The sequence below is a fragment of the Perognathus longimembris genome, chromosome 6 (genome assembly GCF_023159225.1).
Source record: "Perognathus longimembris pacificus isolate PPM17 chromosome 6, ASM2315922v1, whole genome shotgun sequence".
Classification (NCBI taxonomy): domain Eukaryota; kingdom Metazoa; phylum Chordata; class Mammalia; order Rodentia; family Heteromyidae; genus Perognathus; species Perognathus longimembris.
The window spans coordinates 23643660-23661953 of NC_063166.1; the positions used below are offsets into that span (position 1 = coordinate 23643660).

General features: G+C 39.9%; 1 protein-coding gene across 1 annotated transcript in view; it reads right to left on the reverse strand.

The window, feature by feature from the left end:
- Positions 1–18294, reverse strand: part of Cap2 (cyclase associated actin cytoskeleton regulatory protein 2) — a 120488-nt gene that overhangs the window by 21595 nt on the left and 80599 nt on the right. The window contains exons 5-7 of the mRNA XM_048348419.1: positions 6260–6403; positions 5871–5956; positions 2300–2405 (exon numbers count right to left, since the gene is read on the reverse strand). Of these exons, the coding sequence (XP_048204376.1) occupies positions 2300–2405; positions 5871–5956; positions 6260–6403 (336 nt within the window). The remainder of the gene's footprint in view (positions 1–2299; positions 2406–5870; positions 5957–6259; positions 6404–18294) is intronic.

Below are 18294 nucleotides of genomic sequence, written 5' to 3' on the forward strand. Positions count from 1 at the left end.
ACACACACACACAATTCATCCAGCTACAGTTTTAACTGCAATGTAGTTGCCAAAACTAAAGTGATTCAGGTGCATGTAAAGAGAGAACTATGACAAAACATTTAACACTAGAAAATAAAAAAATAATGTATTTTCTGGGTGCTGGTGGTTTATGCCTGTAATCTCAGGAGAATGAGATCTGAGGATAATGGTTCAAAGCCAACCCAGTCTTTGATAATCCACCACCAAAAAAGCCAGAAGTGGAGCCACAGCTCAAGTGGTAGAATGCTAGTATTGAGCAAAAGAAACTCAGGGACAGTGCCTGGGCCTTAAGTTTAAGTCTCAGAACTGGCGCAAAAAAACAAAACAAAACAAAACAAAACAAAAAAACAAAACAAAAGGGACAGTCTACCCAATTTATGAGATTCTCTCCATCACTCTTTTCTAGTCAGATTCACACAAAAGAGAATAAAATAGTTGGTGTTCTGGACAATTCATGGGGGAAAATAAATTTTTTTTGGTAATTTTAAATGTAGGGACAAGATTGTGGTCTTTCAGCTACAGTCATCAGGCTCAAAGAATTCTCAACAGACATTACAAATCTGACCAACTGCTGGGGGATAAATAACGGCGTCTCCCATGGATTTGTGCCAAAAGATCAATGTATTCAGCGGAGTGTATGTGAGTCTTAATGCGAAGGGATCGATGTGAATCCCATAAGAGTAAGAATGAAACTAGAAACAGATAACTGTTAAGTCGTTTCTGCCATAGAGCCTTCTAGTTCACAAGTTCTACTCCAGAGAAAGGACAAGAATTCCATTTACCACAGTACATTAACAAGCGATCTGGATATATGACTCCCCAGCTGCTGCCCACCCCCAAACATCTCAACTACCACCCCAGCACACTTGTGCACACACAGCTGGTCTCTCCAATTGTCTTGAACAGCTCCTGGCTTCAGAGCTGTTGCTTGGGCACAGCTGTGGCCTAAGAGTTAGGAGGTAGGAACCCACAAGCTCAGCTCCAGCTGCTGACAGGGGTGTGGGGGTGTGTGGGGAGGTGTGGGGGTGTGGGGGGGGGTGTGGGGGAAGGATTATTTGGTAGCACAATGCACCCTTGGAAATCCAGGATCCCAAGCAACATTCTCAAAACCCTTCAGAGCACCAATTTCCAAAATCAAACTTGAGAATGGAAGAAAACCATCATCCTGTTTAAGTGTAATACATGTTTTATAATTTTTTTTTCAGACTGTGGGATGTGATGTTGTGGATCATGAAATTAATTTAGTATGTCGCAGCCAGAATGTTTTTTAAATTGACACATACAAAATAAAAAGAAAATAGCAAGAATATTTTATGCTGGGATGTTTTGTGCAATGTGTTTTAGCACTATGCATGTAGGGTGTGTGTAAAAACATCTTTCTTTCTATGAATTCTCTGTCTCTGTGTCTCTGTCTCTCTTTGTGTCTTTGTGTCTGTCTCTGTGTGTCTGTGTGTCTGTCTTTCTCTCTCTCAGTGACTGAGCCCAGGGCATCATGCATGCTAGGCAAACACTTTTCTCTAAGCCATGTCCTCATTCCTTACAAAGCACATATTTCAAATGAACCCAGTAAGTATTCATTTTAGAACAAAGAAAAACAATTAAATTTATTTTTCTCTAATTAATGATCAAGTTCTCTTGTACATTCACAAACACAATCACTCAGCTTTGTACATTGTACTGATGCTACTCAAACTATTTAAAAGTACTTTTCCTCCATTTTCCATCGGTACCATACACAATTAGCATTTGTTGATGTTATTTCTATGAATGAATTTTTATTCCTCTTGATTTGTCTGTTATGAAATAATAACAGAAGCAAGAACTCCTGATTTTCAGTTTAGCATTCTCTAATGACTTATCTCCATGGCAAATGTATGACAATTCCTCTTTATGACACACCAATCTATTACAAAGCTATCTTATTTGAAAAGGATAAAAAATAATTCCAATTAGTCTACAGAAACACCCACACAGCCACACATCCTCATCCTTATTAAAACACTGTGAAAATGTATGGATCCTTTTCTCAAAAGCCATAATTTTGAAAGCAGAGGAAAAAGGAATCCATCAACTTAGTTGCATCTTGCCCTGTGCATTTCAATGCACCCACATTTTCCCATGGCAAATGAGATTTCCATGAAGCTTCTCATGTACGTTTTATTCTATCCTTTCCTTCAGGTAGATTTTAAGGTATGATACTCTAGTCCACAGTTAGGAAAGTTTTGATGAAATTGTTATGGCCGTTCCATATTCAGGTGGAAGAGGGCTTGTTACTCACCGTCTTGCTCCAGGTAAGGCCTGTGGTATGATGTTCCTTGATGTAAGCTTGAAGCTCACTCCAAATGTTCAAATATGACTTCACCCAGTCCACATGGCGTAAATCACTTTGTTACCAAAGAGAATGGGAATGGAGTTAGGATCTCAAATAAAACTTACTTGCTTATTTATATTTGGTAGAAGTGAGCTTTGAACTCAAGGCCTCATGCTTTCTGGGTTGGTGCTCTACCACTTGAGCCACACTCCTGACCCTTCTGACACAGAATGACATGTGACTTCTTATCATTGGCACAAGGGCTTCAGTCGTTGTGCTCTTTGGAGCACTGAGCACAAAGACTTTCATCAAAGTTCCCTTAGGACACAGACAGACTTGAAGAGGAAAGAGGCAACTGCAGACCCTGAAATCTATAATTTCATCTTTGACATTGCTCTTCCTAAATGGAAAAATTACAGCTGCTATTTTTTTAATGCCACCACTTTATTATGGTACAACTCACATTCCATGTAATTCACACATTGCAAAGGTACAGTTTAACAGTTTTGCTCAACAGAGTTGAACAAATCACCCCATTAATTTTAGAACATTTTCATCACCCAATAAAGAAACCCCAGTCTCTATTTGCAGCGACAGCTGACTTTCCCTAAATTTCTCCAGTCCTTGGTACATGATCATTGACTTTTGTCTATGTAGAATGGGCTAGTCTGAATTTCATATAAATGGAATCATATGATGTCTAAGTGTCTCCCCCCCCACTTAGTACTATGTTTCTAAGGTTCATCCATATTGCCACCTGCTAATACTTCATTCTTATTATGTCCAACTTTTATTCCATTGTATGGAAAGACTCTGTTTTGAATATTTTATTCACTTTAAATAGTTGTACAAGGAGTTGCCATTCAATAAAGCAGTTTATGAATATAGCATGTCTTGATCCATGTTACCCCTTTCAACATTCTCACCCATTTTGTCCATTCACTGGCTAATGACAAGCTTTTGTCTATTATGAATAATGCTGCTATGAACTCATATATGAGCTTTTGGGTGAACATATGCTTTCATTTCTTTTGGATATTTACCTAGGAGTGAAACTGCAGAGTGTGCCTTTTTCATGGTAAAAAATATTGGGTTATAAATGGTACTACTGATCTATCCATCCAATGTCATCCTTATTATATATGATTGTGGTTTAATAGTATTCCATTGTCAGACTAGGGAAGCGAAAGAAACAAAATGATTTTAGTTGTGCTGAAGACTGGCCTTATTAATGGACAGCTTTCCTCATAAGCAATTATTAACTTTTAAGGTGTTAACATCTGTTTCAGGAACATGGCAGTCTGTTTACATGTCATAAGTTTTGTTTAATTTTATGGAATTTCTAAATTGATTTGTTTAAATAAATTCAACAAATGGAAAAAAATATTGGGTTATAGATATATATATTTTTAAAAGTGGTAGAAGCATAGATATTCTCTGTATTGTAGTTCTTTATCCTATACGTATACTTTGTAAATTTGCCTTATCCATTAAGTATTTGAACATGTATCATGTTGGTCAAAGAGGTGAAACTCGGGGCTGGGGATATGGCCTAGTGGCAAGAGTGCCTGCCTCATATACACGAGGCCCTGGGTTCGATTCCCCAGCACCACATATACAGAAAATGGCCAGAAGTGGCGCTGTGGCTCAAGTGGCAGAGTGCTAGCCTTGAGCAAAAAGAAGCCAGGGACAGTGCTCAGGCACTGAGTCCAAGGCCCAGGACTGGCAAAAAAAAAAAAAAAAGAGGTGAAACTCTAGTAGGCATTTATTTATGTATGCTTTCTCTACTTTTCAATAGTTCATGTAAAATTTGCCTTATATTGTGGATCATGGTCTTTTGGTTTTTAAGAGGTGACTTGAGGCAATAATGCAGGCAATTCAGGTTTCACATTTCCTTCCATCTGAATAGTCAGAAACACTATTGAGACATCCTTAGGAGCCCTTGTATTTGTCAAGGATGGCCACTTCTAATGAGGTCACATAAGGACACAGATGGGAATCCATTCTTAAGCCTGGAGCCAAGGGAAGGTACATCATTGTTGCTGTTATTTTCCCCCAACTCTCCCCTTAGTTACCAGGCCCTAGACCTAGCACATTTCTCCAGCTCTTTACAGGGTAAATAAAGCATAATCACATCAGAGTGAGAGGAATCTCATGAAACTCCTTAAACAGTTTAAGAGATATTTTCCTGGATGTTTCTGCACTCTGACCTGTCTCCATTTGGCACTGTTTTCCTTTCTAATCCCACTTTATATCGTGCTATGATCTGTTATCTATGCTGTGTAAGGCCAAGCCCTTTCTCAGTGATTCCCCAAGCAAATCCTCATGGTTCAGATTCACCTTTACTTTCAACAGTCCTCTCCACAGGCATTCTCCTTACAGTTTTCTCTCGGTCTACCCAAATCACATTTCATTTTAATGCAGTCCATCTGGTTTCCTTCTCACTGTCTGTGTTAATGGCATACCTCACCTCTGTTCTGAGTGTATATTTCATTTCTGGATTCTTCCTTTCTTCTATCTGTGCATACACCAATTAATTATCCCTTGATCAATGTGAAACTTTGGTCTAGCCCATCACAGAATGCTCTCATTATTACAGAGATACAAAACATAGCAATATGTATTTAAGTGGAACAGATTATCCATTAGAAGAGAACCAAGACAGTCTTTTTTTTTTTTAATCCCAATATGAGGGCTTGAACTCAGGGGCTGAGCACTGTCCCTTGTTTTTTTCACTCAAGACTGAAGCTCTCCTAAAAATATGCTCCTTTGGTCTCACTGCGTGAATATTTAGAGTAGAGGGTCATAGGGCTAAATATGAGTGTGCATATAATCATATAAAATGATATTTATCAAAATGAACCCCAAGAAATGGAAACAAGAGGCTTCTTATTTTGCTGTATGTGTGTTTCTGTTTTCCCCTTTGTAAAGGGTAAAGGAAAGCACAGAAATGGTGGGATAAAAGGTGAACAAATTCAGCAGTGATAATCACCAGACACTATGTTGAAAATGAATTATATAACTTGTGGGGGTGGGGAGAGAAAAACTGGAAGAAAATGAGGGAAGAGGTGACACTGCTCAAAAAGAAGCATACTCATTACCTTATTTGTGTAACTGTAAACCCTCTGTATGTTACATTTACAATATTTGTTTTTAGAGACTGAAGCTCTACCCGCTAGAGCCACACTTCTACTTCTACCTCCTTGGTGGTTAATTGGAGATAAAGAGTATCAATGACTTTACTGCCCAGGGCTGGCTTCAAACTAATCCTCAGCTCTCAGCCTCCAGAGTTGCTAGGATTTACAGGTGTGAACCATTAGTGCCAGGCTTAAGGCAGACTTTCTAAAACAGACATAGATAATGGATTTTACTTCCCATTTGGCTTTCCTGGAAAACATGACATCTTTTTTCTTTCAAGGTTAAACAGTATACCAGTGAAGAGTCTTGGAAAGGGATCAGCAATTGAATGACGTTTTAACTTAGCAAATGTCTACCAAGCGACTCTCCGAATATACAGCTGGTAAAAGAAGGTACATACCTGTGTTTGTAGTCCTTTAAGACCCTGTTAGTGTAAAAGGTGGCAGCATCGTTCATCTCCTTGACATAAGGGCCAGGTTTGGGGGACTGAGAAAACAGGACCATCACCCAAGCATAGAAAGAAAAAAAAGAAGAAATAAAATGCTTTGAAGAAGAAGAAGGACATAATACAGTTAAGGGGGAAAGTGGAGGTGAAGTGTGGTCTGGAAAGATTGGTGAAACATGCTTACAGCTTAGAACAGAAAGCATTCGCCTTGAATAGATTACGGAGAAGTTGCCACATCCAGCCTGGGCGTGCATTGGATGGTGGATGACAGAGACAGAAGGTGGCCCCCAGACCCCCAAATACTCTGACCATGTGCAAGGCAGAGAGCACACATCCACACTTACCACAGCTATCCATCCTAGGGCAGGAATGCTCTCGCTGACAGCTGAAAGATGGTTAAACATGTTGCTCCCCCGGTTCCTCTCTCGGAAAGTCTGGATTTCCTGAATCTTCTCTGAAATGGGTTTCAGTAGTGTAGCTACCTCATTCTGCAAGGAAACACAGAATGTGGTCACTGGAACAGACAGAAGCACAGCCTCTTGGTCCCTGTCGAGTACCCAGAGCTTGCCATTTGCCATGGCTCTACAGATAAAAAGGCACAAGAGTACCCTTCAAAATAGAATGGAGTTATTCTTTACCATGGGAATTTAGCTGGCCCTTTGTATGTACAGGTTCTACACTTGTGTGCATTTTAACCATAGGGACCCGAAGTACCCTAAGCTCACCTTACTTATGTATAGATCTAGTACATGTGGTGTTGATCAAGGACTGTAAAAAAGAAAGGAAATTTCAAAAACAAAAATTTTAAATTTTTACACCTGTATCACATAGCTTAGTAGATTCAGAGACACTGTCAGCCAATTACATGTTATCATAAGATGTGTTTAAAATCTTTGTGTGATCTGCTGGGTTTTTTGTTGTTGTTTTGTTTTGTTTTGCCAGTCCTGGGGCTTGAACTCAGGGCCTGGGCACTGTCCCTGAGCTTCTTTTGCTCAAGGCTAACACTCTATCACATGAGCCACAGTGTCACATCTGGCCTCTTCTATGTATGTGGTACTGAGGAATCGAACCCAGGGCTTCATGCATGCTAGGCAAGCACTCTACCACCAAGCCGCATTCCCAGTCTCATGATCTGCTGTTTTTATGACCTTCATTTTGTGAAAATCTACCTTCCAACAAACAAATGGTGGCCCCAAAGCAAGGTAAAAGGAAATGGGCTTAACTGACATGATGAAGTGAAACTTTTAGACTTTATTGTCAGGCAGTGAGTTCTTAGTGGATCAAGCCGTCACTGAACTCTACTGTATCTGGAGCTTTAGATTTTCCTCAACTGCAGTCTCCTTGGGACCATACGTTTGCGGATGCCAAGGGTCTACTTTTCAAGATAGGAGCTAGTGGCTCACACTTGTAGTCCTAGCTACCCAAGAGGCTGAGATTTGAGGACCATGATTCCAAGCTAGCCCAGGTAGAAAAACTCCTGAGACACTTATCTCCAGTTAACTACCAAAAAGTCAGAAATGGAGCTCAAGTGGTAGAGTGCTAGCCTTGAGCATAAAGCTCCTGGACAGTAGCTAGGCCCTGAGTTCAAGCCTCAAGATTGGCATACATATGCACATGTGCGTGTGTGCACGAGTGCACGTGCATACACACACACAGTGCATCTGAATCGAAAATATATAGACTTTTTCTTTTTATCTTCCTTCTTGTCATCTGAACATTCCATAATCAGAACAGTATTATTTATATAGCCTTTACACTCTATTAGGTATATAGCCTAAATGTTGTATTCTTCCTAATTGAGAGATGATTTAAAGTATACAGGAAGCTGTATGGGGATTACAGGCAAACAAAGTCATCTTATACAAGGGCCTGGAGCACCTTGACTGTTGGTGTCTGTGGGAAGGATGCAACCAACTTCCTTCAGATACAGAGGGTCAACTGTACTGTATTTTTATCCTCTGAATTATGAAAATTGCAGACATTCTTCATATTATTAATGCTGTGCCCCAAGAACATCCCAGCAGTGTGCCATGACCCTTTGTTTTGAAGATAACTGTGTGAAACACAGTGACACTGCATGTGGAGCTGTTGTATTGTCTAATGGACTACAAGTGTTCCGACTGTAGCAACATAAGTGTTAAGTTGGGGCGAGGACAAGTTAGGAAAAAGATGGCTTCTGGTTCTGGTGGGAATGAAAGAGAGAACATCCTAGGTTTGACAATAGTTACCTTAATCCAAATGGAAATAAGGGCCTCTTGCACAGAGGTTTTCTGAAGAACAAGTGACAGCCTCTCAAATTTATAGTGACCTGCGTTGGGTTTAAGTTTCTTCATCATCCCTGCTTCGCTAGGCCTACGACTGACTACTGGTCACGCTCATGTCTGATTAATGCTGCCAGTGACTTCTTTAGTTATATAAAAAATGACTTTCAGAATTAGGTGAGTTGAATTATGAAATATCACAGTGATAGGTGTTCTGCTATTAAAGCAGTCTTCAGCTGCTTTGAGCACCTCCTCAGAGCTGTCTCTGCTCTCTTTAAGTGCTGACCAGCAGATACCAAGATTGTTTATCTGATTTGTGTGTGCATGCTTGAGAGAAACAGCCAAGGTCCTAAACGTCAGCTTTGCAAGAGTGGATAGAAAGCTTACTTAACTAAACCATGGGCTGCATGAAATAAAATGGTCCTGGGGCTTGAACTCTGGGCCTGGGCGCTGTCCTTGGGCTTCTTTTGCTCAAGGTAAGTCTTCTACCACTTGACCCACAAGCCATTTCCAGATTTTTTTTGAATAGTTTATTAGAGATAAGAGTCTCACAGACTTTCCTGCCTGGAATGGCTTCGAACCACAATCCTCAGTCTCCTGAATAGCTAGGATTACAGGTGTGAGACACTAGTGCCTGGCTCTTTTTTTATTCCTTTAAAACTTCAGAGGAATGGGCTAGATGCCAATTGCTAACATTTGTAATTCTACAAGATTTTAACCCCAAAACAACAACTAAAAAAACAAAACTGGAAATGTGACTCACATGGTAGAGTGCCAGCTTAGAAAGCATAAAGCCCCGAGTTCAAGCCCCAGTATTGCCCAAAAGATATTTCAGGACAATGGTTTCTAACATTGGCTGCATATTGGAGCCACCTAAAGGCTTTAACAGACACTGAGATTTAGTCCAGATATTCTCACTTAACTGGTGTGGAGGTGGCCGCATAGGGATGGGGAGATTGGAAATATTCCTTAGGTGATTATAGTCACAGGATGCAGATAGCATACATCTGTAAGGTGTGCCAGGGACAGAAAACCATTATGGAAGAAAGGTTGAGCTGCAGTAGATTTGAGTAACTTCTAACCCCCTTTGCATGTTGTATATGTCCCTAAGGATATGTTGTATGCAAGGGCTCCACTTGACCTTGGCTCAAATCTCACTTTGGCTACCTAATACTTATAGGGACTTGAAAATCAGCTATATTTGGTCCTTGGTTTCTTCAGATGTCACAACACCTGTAGCCTATAGGCTGCAAGAGATCGAGTTTTAAACTTCGGGTGCATTGTAACTACTGGACGTGACTGTTATTATTGCTACGACACAGTGAGCTCACAGCAGAGGCCAAAAGGATATACTGCATGATAACATAGAATATGCATTTGATTTAAATAAATGGCTGCATATTTAAGATAATAGAGGATCCAAACACATATCCCAATAGATAAAAAGGATTTGAGGATCACAGGATAATCTGGTTCAGCTTTTGACAGACCCAATCGAGCAAGTCACATACAGTATTTAATATAATATTAATGTTTAATAAAGTATTTTATAACAGAAAGCATTGCAGGGTATTCATATGTGATAAGGGAGGGGTGGATATTTTAGGAGTTATTCCAGTTATGCACTGTGTGTGTGTGTGTGTGTGTGTGTGTGTGTGTGTGTGTGTATTGGGCTGCGAAGTACAATGCATCTCTTATTATGGATCTTAATCTAAAAGTTTGAAAATACATGGATCTAATCTAGTTCTCCCATTTTATCTACGTGGATATAAGCTCCGGGAGGTTAATTTAATAAGATCAGCTAACAAGATGGTGGAGCTGGGGCTAGCCCCTAGGTCCTCTGGAAGTCCTAGAGGCCTAATTCTATTTAGTATTATTGAGGACTGAGAAAAACACAATTGCCTGTCTACCCAGGCCAACAATACTAGGAAAGGGTATTGTGAAGAGATGAAGAACTCAGGCTCTAGATGAGACTGTTTACATTGAAGCCTTTGATCTACAATGTGCTCTGCTCCAGAGCATCACACAAATGATACAGATAATGGGATTTCATGATCTCATCTGCAAAATAGGATTGACAATGACAACCACTTTTGAGGCATAAATAAGAGGTCTTAGTGGAATTTAATTTCTTCTAGATTGAAGAAGGGGACACTCAAAAAGTTTGTTTTAGAAGCTAGCCTGTTTGTGTGGAAAGTTAATGAATACCTTTTTCTCTTCTTTCCCTTACCAATTTTATACATGCTGAATTGCATGGCTTTAGATTCTTATGTTGAAGCCTTTACTCCCAGGAGCTCAGAATGTAGCTGCATAATATTTTGAAGAAGCATCTTTAAAGAGGTAATAAGTTGAAATGGGGTCATTCGAGCAGGCTTTAAGCCAACATAAATAATTGCATCTGGACATGGGTGTCCAATAATAGGAATCTGGACATGATGTCACGCAGAGGAAGGGTGCTGTGAAGAAGAGAAGGGAGAAGGTGACAAGAGACACCAGCCCAGCTGATACATTGATTTTGAACTTCCAACCTCCATTACAGAAAGAAAAATAAAGTGCTGTTGTTTACAGCACCTGATCTATGGTATTTTCTTGTACCAGCCTGAACAAAGTAATACTCAACTAATGGTCTATTGGCCACTCTGGGAAAAGAAACAAATACTCTGGCCCCAAACATATTAGTTCATCAATGGCTGCGAAGTCATTTTTTAATACTGTCCTGAAATCTTACTCTTTAGAAAGCAAACATCTTTTTTTCCCTTCCAGAGAGTCTTCTCAGTCCAATCAAAAGGATGACACTGGCGACCACAGAAAAGCAGCTGATTTTCAATGATGGCAGAACTCCCCAAAAGCAGCCTGCTTCCAGCAATTTGCAAACTATAATAAGTTTGATGTAATGACGTCTTTGAGAAAAGCCAGAATATCTAAATTGTTGAACCATACCTGGCCCATTGCCCCAAAAGGAAAATGAACCAGAAACTTGTATATTTACAATGTTAGAAAGATTTATTAAGGCCATCTTTATTTATCTCTAACTTCCCAAGAACAAACTCTTAAGTCTGAGGTGACACACTATTCTGGAAGGTATTTTATATTGGTTATCTGGTGAAAGCATCATAAAGATTAGGAAAAGTTTCCTCTTTTTTTGGCCTGGGTTTGGCAATGGTGTGAAGAAAATTTTCATCATGATAAAGGAAAGCAATATTGAGAGAACAAAGTACAACAGCTATGTTGTGTAATGCTAATGAACATAACTGCCTTTATTCTCTGCCAACAGATTTGTCCTGTGGTTTAATGTAGGCTTAAATCTTCTTCTCTTCATCTTGAACTTTGACCTCGGGGATGGAAAATAGGAGAGAAGATTCGGGTAAATGGGATGATTTCCATCAAGGCCTATGTTGTGGGATGAAAGGGGAAAAGCCAACAGACGAGTTTATTGCGTTCTACATCTTTCCACCTGGTTAAGCGTCTATTAGGGAAACTCAGTAAATTCATTTTGAACTTTACTATTTTCAATGAAAATCACAAAAAGCCTCTCTACTACAGATCTTATTTTCTTTTATAGAACCTAGAGACTTGTACATGCTCAGCAAGTACCCTACCATGGAGTTATATCACTAGCAAACAGGAAATAAATTTAAGAATCATTGTAATTTCTCATTTTTTATCTGTTTTCCAATAGCCTGCAATGGAGGTGGCCTCCAGACCTAGTTAGCTGCTAGTGTGCCTTAGAGCAACTTCATTGTTTGTGTTATGCTTAGTATTTTTGAGACAAGTTCTCACAAAGAGGCCAGGCAGGACTCAAATTTACCATTATCCTACCTCCTGAGTGCTGAGATGACAGGAGCTTCAAACATGAGCCTCAGCTCTTAGCCTCCTGAATAGCTAGTATTACAGGCGTGAGCCACTAGCTCTTAGCTTAAATCACACAGTTTTACAGAAATATTATGAGTGTTTTGTTTAACTTTTCACTTATGTTCCTTTTATTGTGAGGTATTTCCCCAAAGAAAAATGATTTTTCAAAGTTCATGTTGAAAATGAGTAAAAAAAAAAAAAAGGCCCTTCTTTAAGTTTCTGTGGCTTGATGCAAAAGGGGGAGAGGCTTGTGTAAGGTGCATGCCTTCAGCAGATGTTGCCAAGGGCTGTCTTGGCTGGACTGCACTTAGTACGTTAGGGCTCTCTATCTCTATGACCCTTGTTTCTGCTCTAAACTTGAAGAATTGGGCCCTTTATCAGCTGCATCTCCTTTTCGCTCCAACAGTAATTGAATTGTTTTGCAGAAAGCAAAATGACTTTTATCAGCAAGCTTTGTAGAAACTTTACCCAAAAAGGAAAACCCAATTCCCACCCATGCTGTTTTGTAAGAGATGGAACAACTCTGAAAGTTTGCCCTTTAGGATGTGTCATGAAGTAAGATGGAATTAGTCTGTTGCTTCTGGAATCCAGGGTTGTCTCAAAGTTCTATACTAAATGGAAAATAGTTCAATTGTTGTTACTTTAAAAAAAAAACACGTGTTTTTTTTTTTTCTTTTGCTAGTCCTGGGCCTAGGTGCTGTCCCCTGATCTCCTTTTGCTCAAGGCTAGTGTCCTGCCATTTGAGCCACAGCTCCACTTCCAGCCTTTTCTGTGATTAATTGGAGATAAAAGTTTCACAGACTTTCCTGCCCAGGCTGGCTTTGAACCATGATCTTCAGATCTCCGCTTCTTGAGTAACTATGATTACAAGCATGAGCCACTGGCACCCAGCTTGATTTCTTTTTCTGATTTTAAAATTTCTATCTGCTCTTTGGGAAGCACTGGAAAACACAGATGAGAATACTCACGGAAACTGAAAAAAGTTCTCCATTCCCCCATACATAGATACAAATATTGTGGATTTACAAAAACAACCCAGGGCTGGGAACATGGCCGAGTGCCTGTCTCACATACATGAAGCCCTGGGTTCTATTCCTTGGCACCACATACATAGAAAAAGGCAGAAGTGGAGGTGTGGCTCAAGTGGCAGGGTGCTAACCTTGAGCAAAATAAAGTCAGGGACAGTGCTCAGGCCCTGAGTTCAAGCCTCAGGGTCAAGGACTGGCAAAAAAAATACAAAAACCAATAACCCATAAATATATTTAAAATAATGACTACTCAATCTATTAATAATTACTATAAGAGCTGAATTGAAGGAGTTCAGTTCAAACAAGGAAGCATGCAAATAAAATCCCACTACTATATTTTTGGCAAGAATGTGTTAGTCAGATTTCTGTTGCTATGACAAAATACTTGAGAAAATAAAATTAAAAGTCAGACTCATTCTGGCTCATAGTTTGAGAGGTTTCAGTTCACAGTTGGCTGGCTCCATTGCTTTTGGGCCTGTAGCAAGGCAGGACATCACGGTGGGGAGCATGTGACAGAGCAGAGCTGCTCAACTCATAGTGTCAGGGAAGCAGAGAGAGATTGGAAGAGGCAGAAGTCCCAATATCCCTTCAAGGGTCAGCCTGGACTTTCCTGCCTGAGCGGGCTTTGAATTGTAATCCTCAGATCTCTACCTCGTAGGATTACAGATATGAGCCATTAGTACCTGGCTTACTTTAGTTACTTTTAGGATAGGTTCTGGCATGTTTGCCTGGGGCTGGCCTTGAACCTGGACTACAACCATGTGCACTGCTTCCACCAGTAATGAGCTCAAATTTTCAATGAAAAACTTTTCAACAAGCCATAACACTCATTAGCATATTTGTTTTTCCAATAATAGCTTTTGATTTTTTTGTTTGTTGTTGTTATTGGATATGGGGTTTGAACTCTGGGCCTGGGCGTTGTTTCTGAGCTCTTCAGCTCTACTTCTTGAGCCACAGCACCACTTTCTGTTTTCTTTTGGTTAATAGACTTTCCTGCCCCAGCTGGCTTTGAACTGTGATAGGATTGTAGGTGTGAGCCACCAGCACCGGGATAGCTTTTGCTTTTGTTGATAAAACACACTATTTCAGGCATAGAACTGAAGCATAGACCAGAATGACAAATTCACATGTATGTGAAACATAATCTCATTACTGTTATGTCTCCTTACTGGCTTTTGCTGAAGACCAATGAAAAAGGAGAGGTCCAGAGCCTGAGCTAGGCAACTATGGAGATAAGACCATAGGGGGAGGATTTCAAACTTGATATCAAGTTATACTGATTTCCTCAGAAAGGTAGCACTCATACATGTGAAGTTCTAAATTAGGCATTTACCATGTTAAGTGTTTTCTACAAAAGTGTTTACTAAAAAGCTCTCTTTTCAGCCATTTTTTAAAGAAAAAAATTATCATTCAGAAAACAATCCACATTGTAGTTATCAAAGTATTTTAACCAGAGTCATTCACAGACATACCAGGATCTGGGAGCCATTATATAGGGAATAATAGATAGTTCCTATTTTCTATTCCTTGTCTCTACTCTTAGTCATATAGGTGAGCCTATGTCTCCCATGGAGCTAGCAACCTATTTCTAAGTGTTATGCTCCAGTCTACTGGGAGCACTCAGTTTAAAACCACCACAATGAATTCATCAGAAGAACAGAATTATTTGGACATGTCCTAGGGACCACACTTTTTCTAAGTTTTCAATGCTCGACACTCTGCAGATGAGATATAAAAAGTCAAGTTGAATAGAAATCTAAATGGTGAACACAGTCACTTCCAATGGTTTGTGTCCCTATAATACTGTATACTGTGAATCTTGATGGGATCAGAAGACAATTAACACAACACAAACCCCAAACTCCTAACATTGGCTGCCTCTTCAGGTTGAGCCTTCACCATAGCTTTTTTTTGATTGTTGTTACTATTCTTATTTGTTTGGCCATGCTGGGGATGGACCCCAGGATCTTGAACTTCTGCTGAACTACATTTCCAGCCCTGCCATGCCTGTGTGGGTAGTACACAAAGGTAAGAAATAATCTATTTGAAGAAAACATACTTTTTCCCTTCACATCTCAGAGTGCTGGCTAACCATGAACCCGGGAATTATAGGAAGTCTAGGGTCTCTGTTCTGTATAACAGAACTTGAGGAAAATGGCTTTCTGCAAAGTTCTGGATTTATGGCAGGGACATGAGATAAGACTGATTAATTTTGAGATCCTGGGAGGAAGTAGGTATCTGTAATGAATAAAGACAAAAACATACAATCCTGTTGTAGAGAGAACTCATAAGTTTTTTGGGGAAAGTGAAGTTGAAAAATCAAACTTTATTCTGGTTACCCACAATAAACACAAGAACAGAGCAGGAGGCTGAGAAGAATCTCCTCTTCCATTTCATTACTGTTTCAATTTATTTTATTGGTTCAGCTGAGAAAACATCAGCCCTCACTCTATCTGGGAGGTACCATCTGGCTTTTGACAGTGATGGATTTTATAATCGCCTATAATTTTACTTTATGAGATTCTGCATATTACAGCCAAAAAGCAGTAGATTTCATTGTGATTTATTTAAACCTACAAGGCCTTCACCAACAATCCCTGGGGCTGTAAATTGGAGAAAAATGGATGAAATGATTCAAATTCACCCACTTCATAAAAACCTAGGAAAACATACAAAGATGAAAAATTAGTTCTTTGAAACAGAAAAAAAATGATTAAAAACTTCAGCTGGGTGTTTTGGTACATGCCTGCAATTGCAGCTATACGGGAGGCAGACATGGGAGAATGACAGTTCGAGGCCAGTCTTGGGGAAAAATGGAGTGAGACCCCGCTTGTAAAAAAGGTTTGGGTGTGCTGATGTACACCTGTAATCTAGCTAGGTGGCAGGTAGACGCAGGAGGATCAAGGTCTGAGATCAGTTCCATTTAAGTGTGAGACCCTACGTGAAAAAAAGCAGAAAGAGCTACAGGAGTTGCTCAAGTGGTAGAGCAGCTGCCTATCAAGTGTGAAGTCTTGAATTCATATCCCAGTGCTAATCCACCAAACCCAACACAAACCTGACCTCCATTTATTTGTTTCCCAACATTTGATGAGTGTCAGCTATATGCAGAATGCCATGCTAACTTGTGTTCACCAGTTCTCTTTACTTTCTAGTGATACACCTCAGGCTATACCACCAAAGCCACTATGCAAAAGATGGCAGGGCAATCTGCATCTCCAGGAGAATTCACTTTCCCTGGGAGAAGCTGACTGTGGTGAGCAGCATGGCCAGATCTTCCCTCTGAGGTCCATTTACACAGAATGAAGCCCGTTGACACACACCTATAGTTTCTAACTCAGGAGATATAAGAAGTTTGAACAACTGCCTGTCACCTTCGGACATTACACAGGGCAGATGACCCTTTATTGTGTCAAGTTACTGACCCTTAGCTCTAACTCTCCTTAATTAGGAAAAAGAAAACCTCATTGTCTTTTAAAGGTTGTATATTCTTTATAAGATTCCATTGCTTGTTTTTCTTAAGAGCAGCACACCCAACAAGCAGAGCAGACCCCCAATTTGGTCAGTAGCTCAACCCAAGCAGAGGTTTCTGCCCTATAAAATTGGGGATGGGTGTTATAGGTTTATGACAACCCTCTTTGGTTGACTCATTTCACCACAGAACACTAAATGGAAAGATCTCTATTCAACTTTTCCTTAACCTTGTGCTTCTCGAGATAAAATTTTTTTTATCCCTTTAATTTTCTAAAAAAAAAGCTGTGATTGGAACAGATAGGGAAACAGTGTAAGTGACTGGTCAGATTCACACACATTCATTCCATTGTTTAGTCTCCAATTAACTGGAATAATATTTGATGATACCTGGACACCTTGTGGCCTAGTCTAGGTAACACACAAAATTCAACTACCACAGTCAAGCCAGGTGCTGGTGGCTCATGCCTATAATCCTAGCTATTCAGGAGGCTGAGGATCTAGGTTCAAAGCTGGTCCAGGCAGGAAAGTTCTTGATATTCTTATCTCCAATTAACCACCAGAAACCCAGAAATGGTGCTGTGGCTTAAAGTGGTAGAGTACTAGCATTGAACAAATGGAGCTCAGGGCTCAGGGACAGCACCCAGACCCTAAGTTCAAGCCCCATGTCTGACCAAAACCAAACCAAACCAAACCACCACAGGGGAAGACAAAGAGCAATGATCATAACTAAATTACAGACCATGCTGGGTGTTAGAAGCCATGGAGAGGAGATAAATTCACTAATGCCATTTGCAATGCATCTGTCATGGTTCCCTTGTCCTCAGACCGCCTTGTTTAGACCCTTTCTGGGTTCCACTCTGGCTGGGAAGCATTTGCTCATGTTTTCAACTCAGTCATCCCAGTGTATACATGTGCTCTATGTCCTCAAGTTCAATACAATTCAGAGTTGACTTAGTATAATTCCACCTCCTTTCTGATGTGTATATGGGCTTTCTGTTCCTGTATTCAGAACAATTCAGTTCCAATCCAGAATACCATGTATAAATACTCTGCTACTTACACACAAGATGGTGATTTTTGGCCTATACTCCTCTGGCAGTGGGCTGTATGTTGCTCTGGGGATGTTGTGCTCAGCCATCCTCTGTGGTTAGTAACAAAAGGTGGTGAGACTGCTAGCCCGGGTTATAGCTACAGTTGTGGTTGTCAGTGAAATTGTTTTTGAATTACTCATTTGAGCCTGACAGCAGCAGGTTCAGAAAGAGATCAAAACTTTGAATTTGGCTTTAGATCTTCAATGTTTTAACTAATACAACACATAGACGTATATTCTTTAAGGCGCTTGGTTTGGTTTGGACCTAATCACGTTACAGGCATAGGTGCTGGTGGCCCAGCTTACATTGGTGTACGCGGCTATATTCATTCTGTTACCGATTACACAGCAAACATGTAATCGGTATCAGAATGCATGAGTGCATATAAATTTAATTTGAAATGATAAATATAAATGAAGCATCTGAAAAGTCAGATATGATTTAGACAGCAGAAAATACAGATATGTAAAGATGGCAACAATTTACCTCAGTTATTGAAATGAGGTAAAAAAATTTTTTTTTAGGTCCTAGACTGGGACTCAAACACTTTTGCTCATTGGCTGTCATTCTATGTACTGAGCCATGCCCAACCCTTTTAATGCGTTTTTCATTCATCAATGAATAAAATGATCATTTTCTATTGGTGTCATCATATTTTCCTCTGTAACTTCATTTC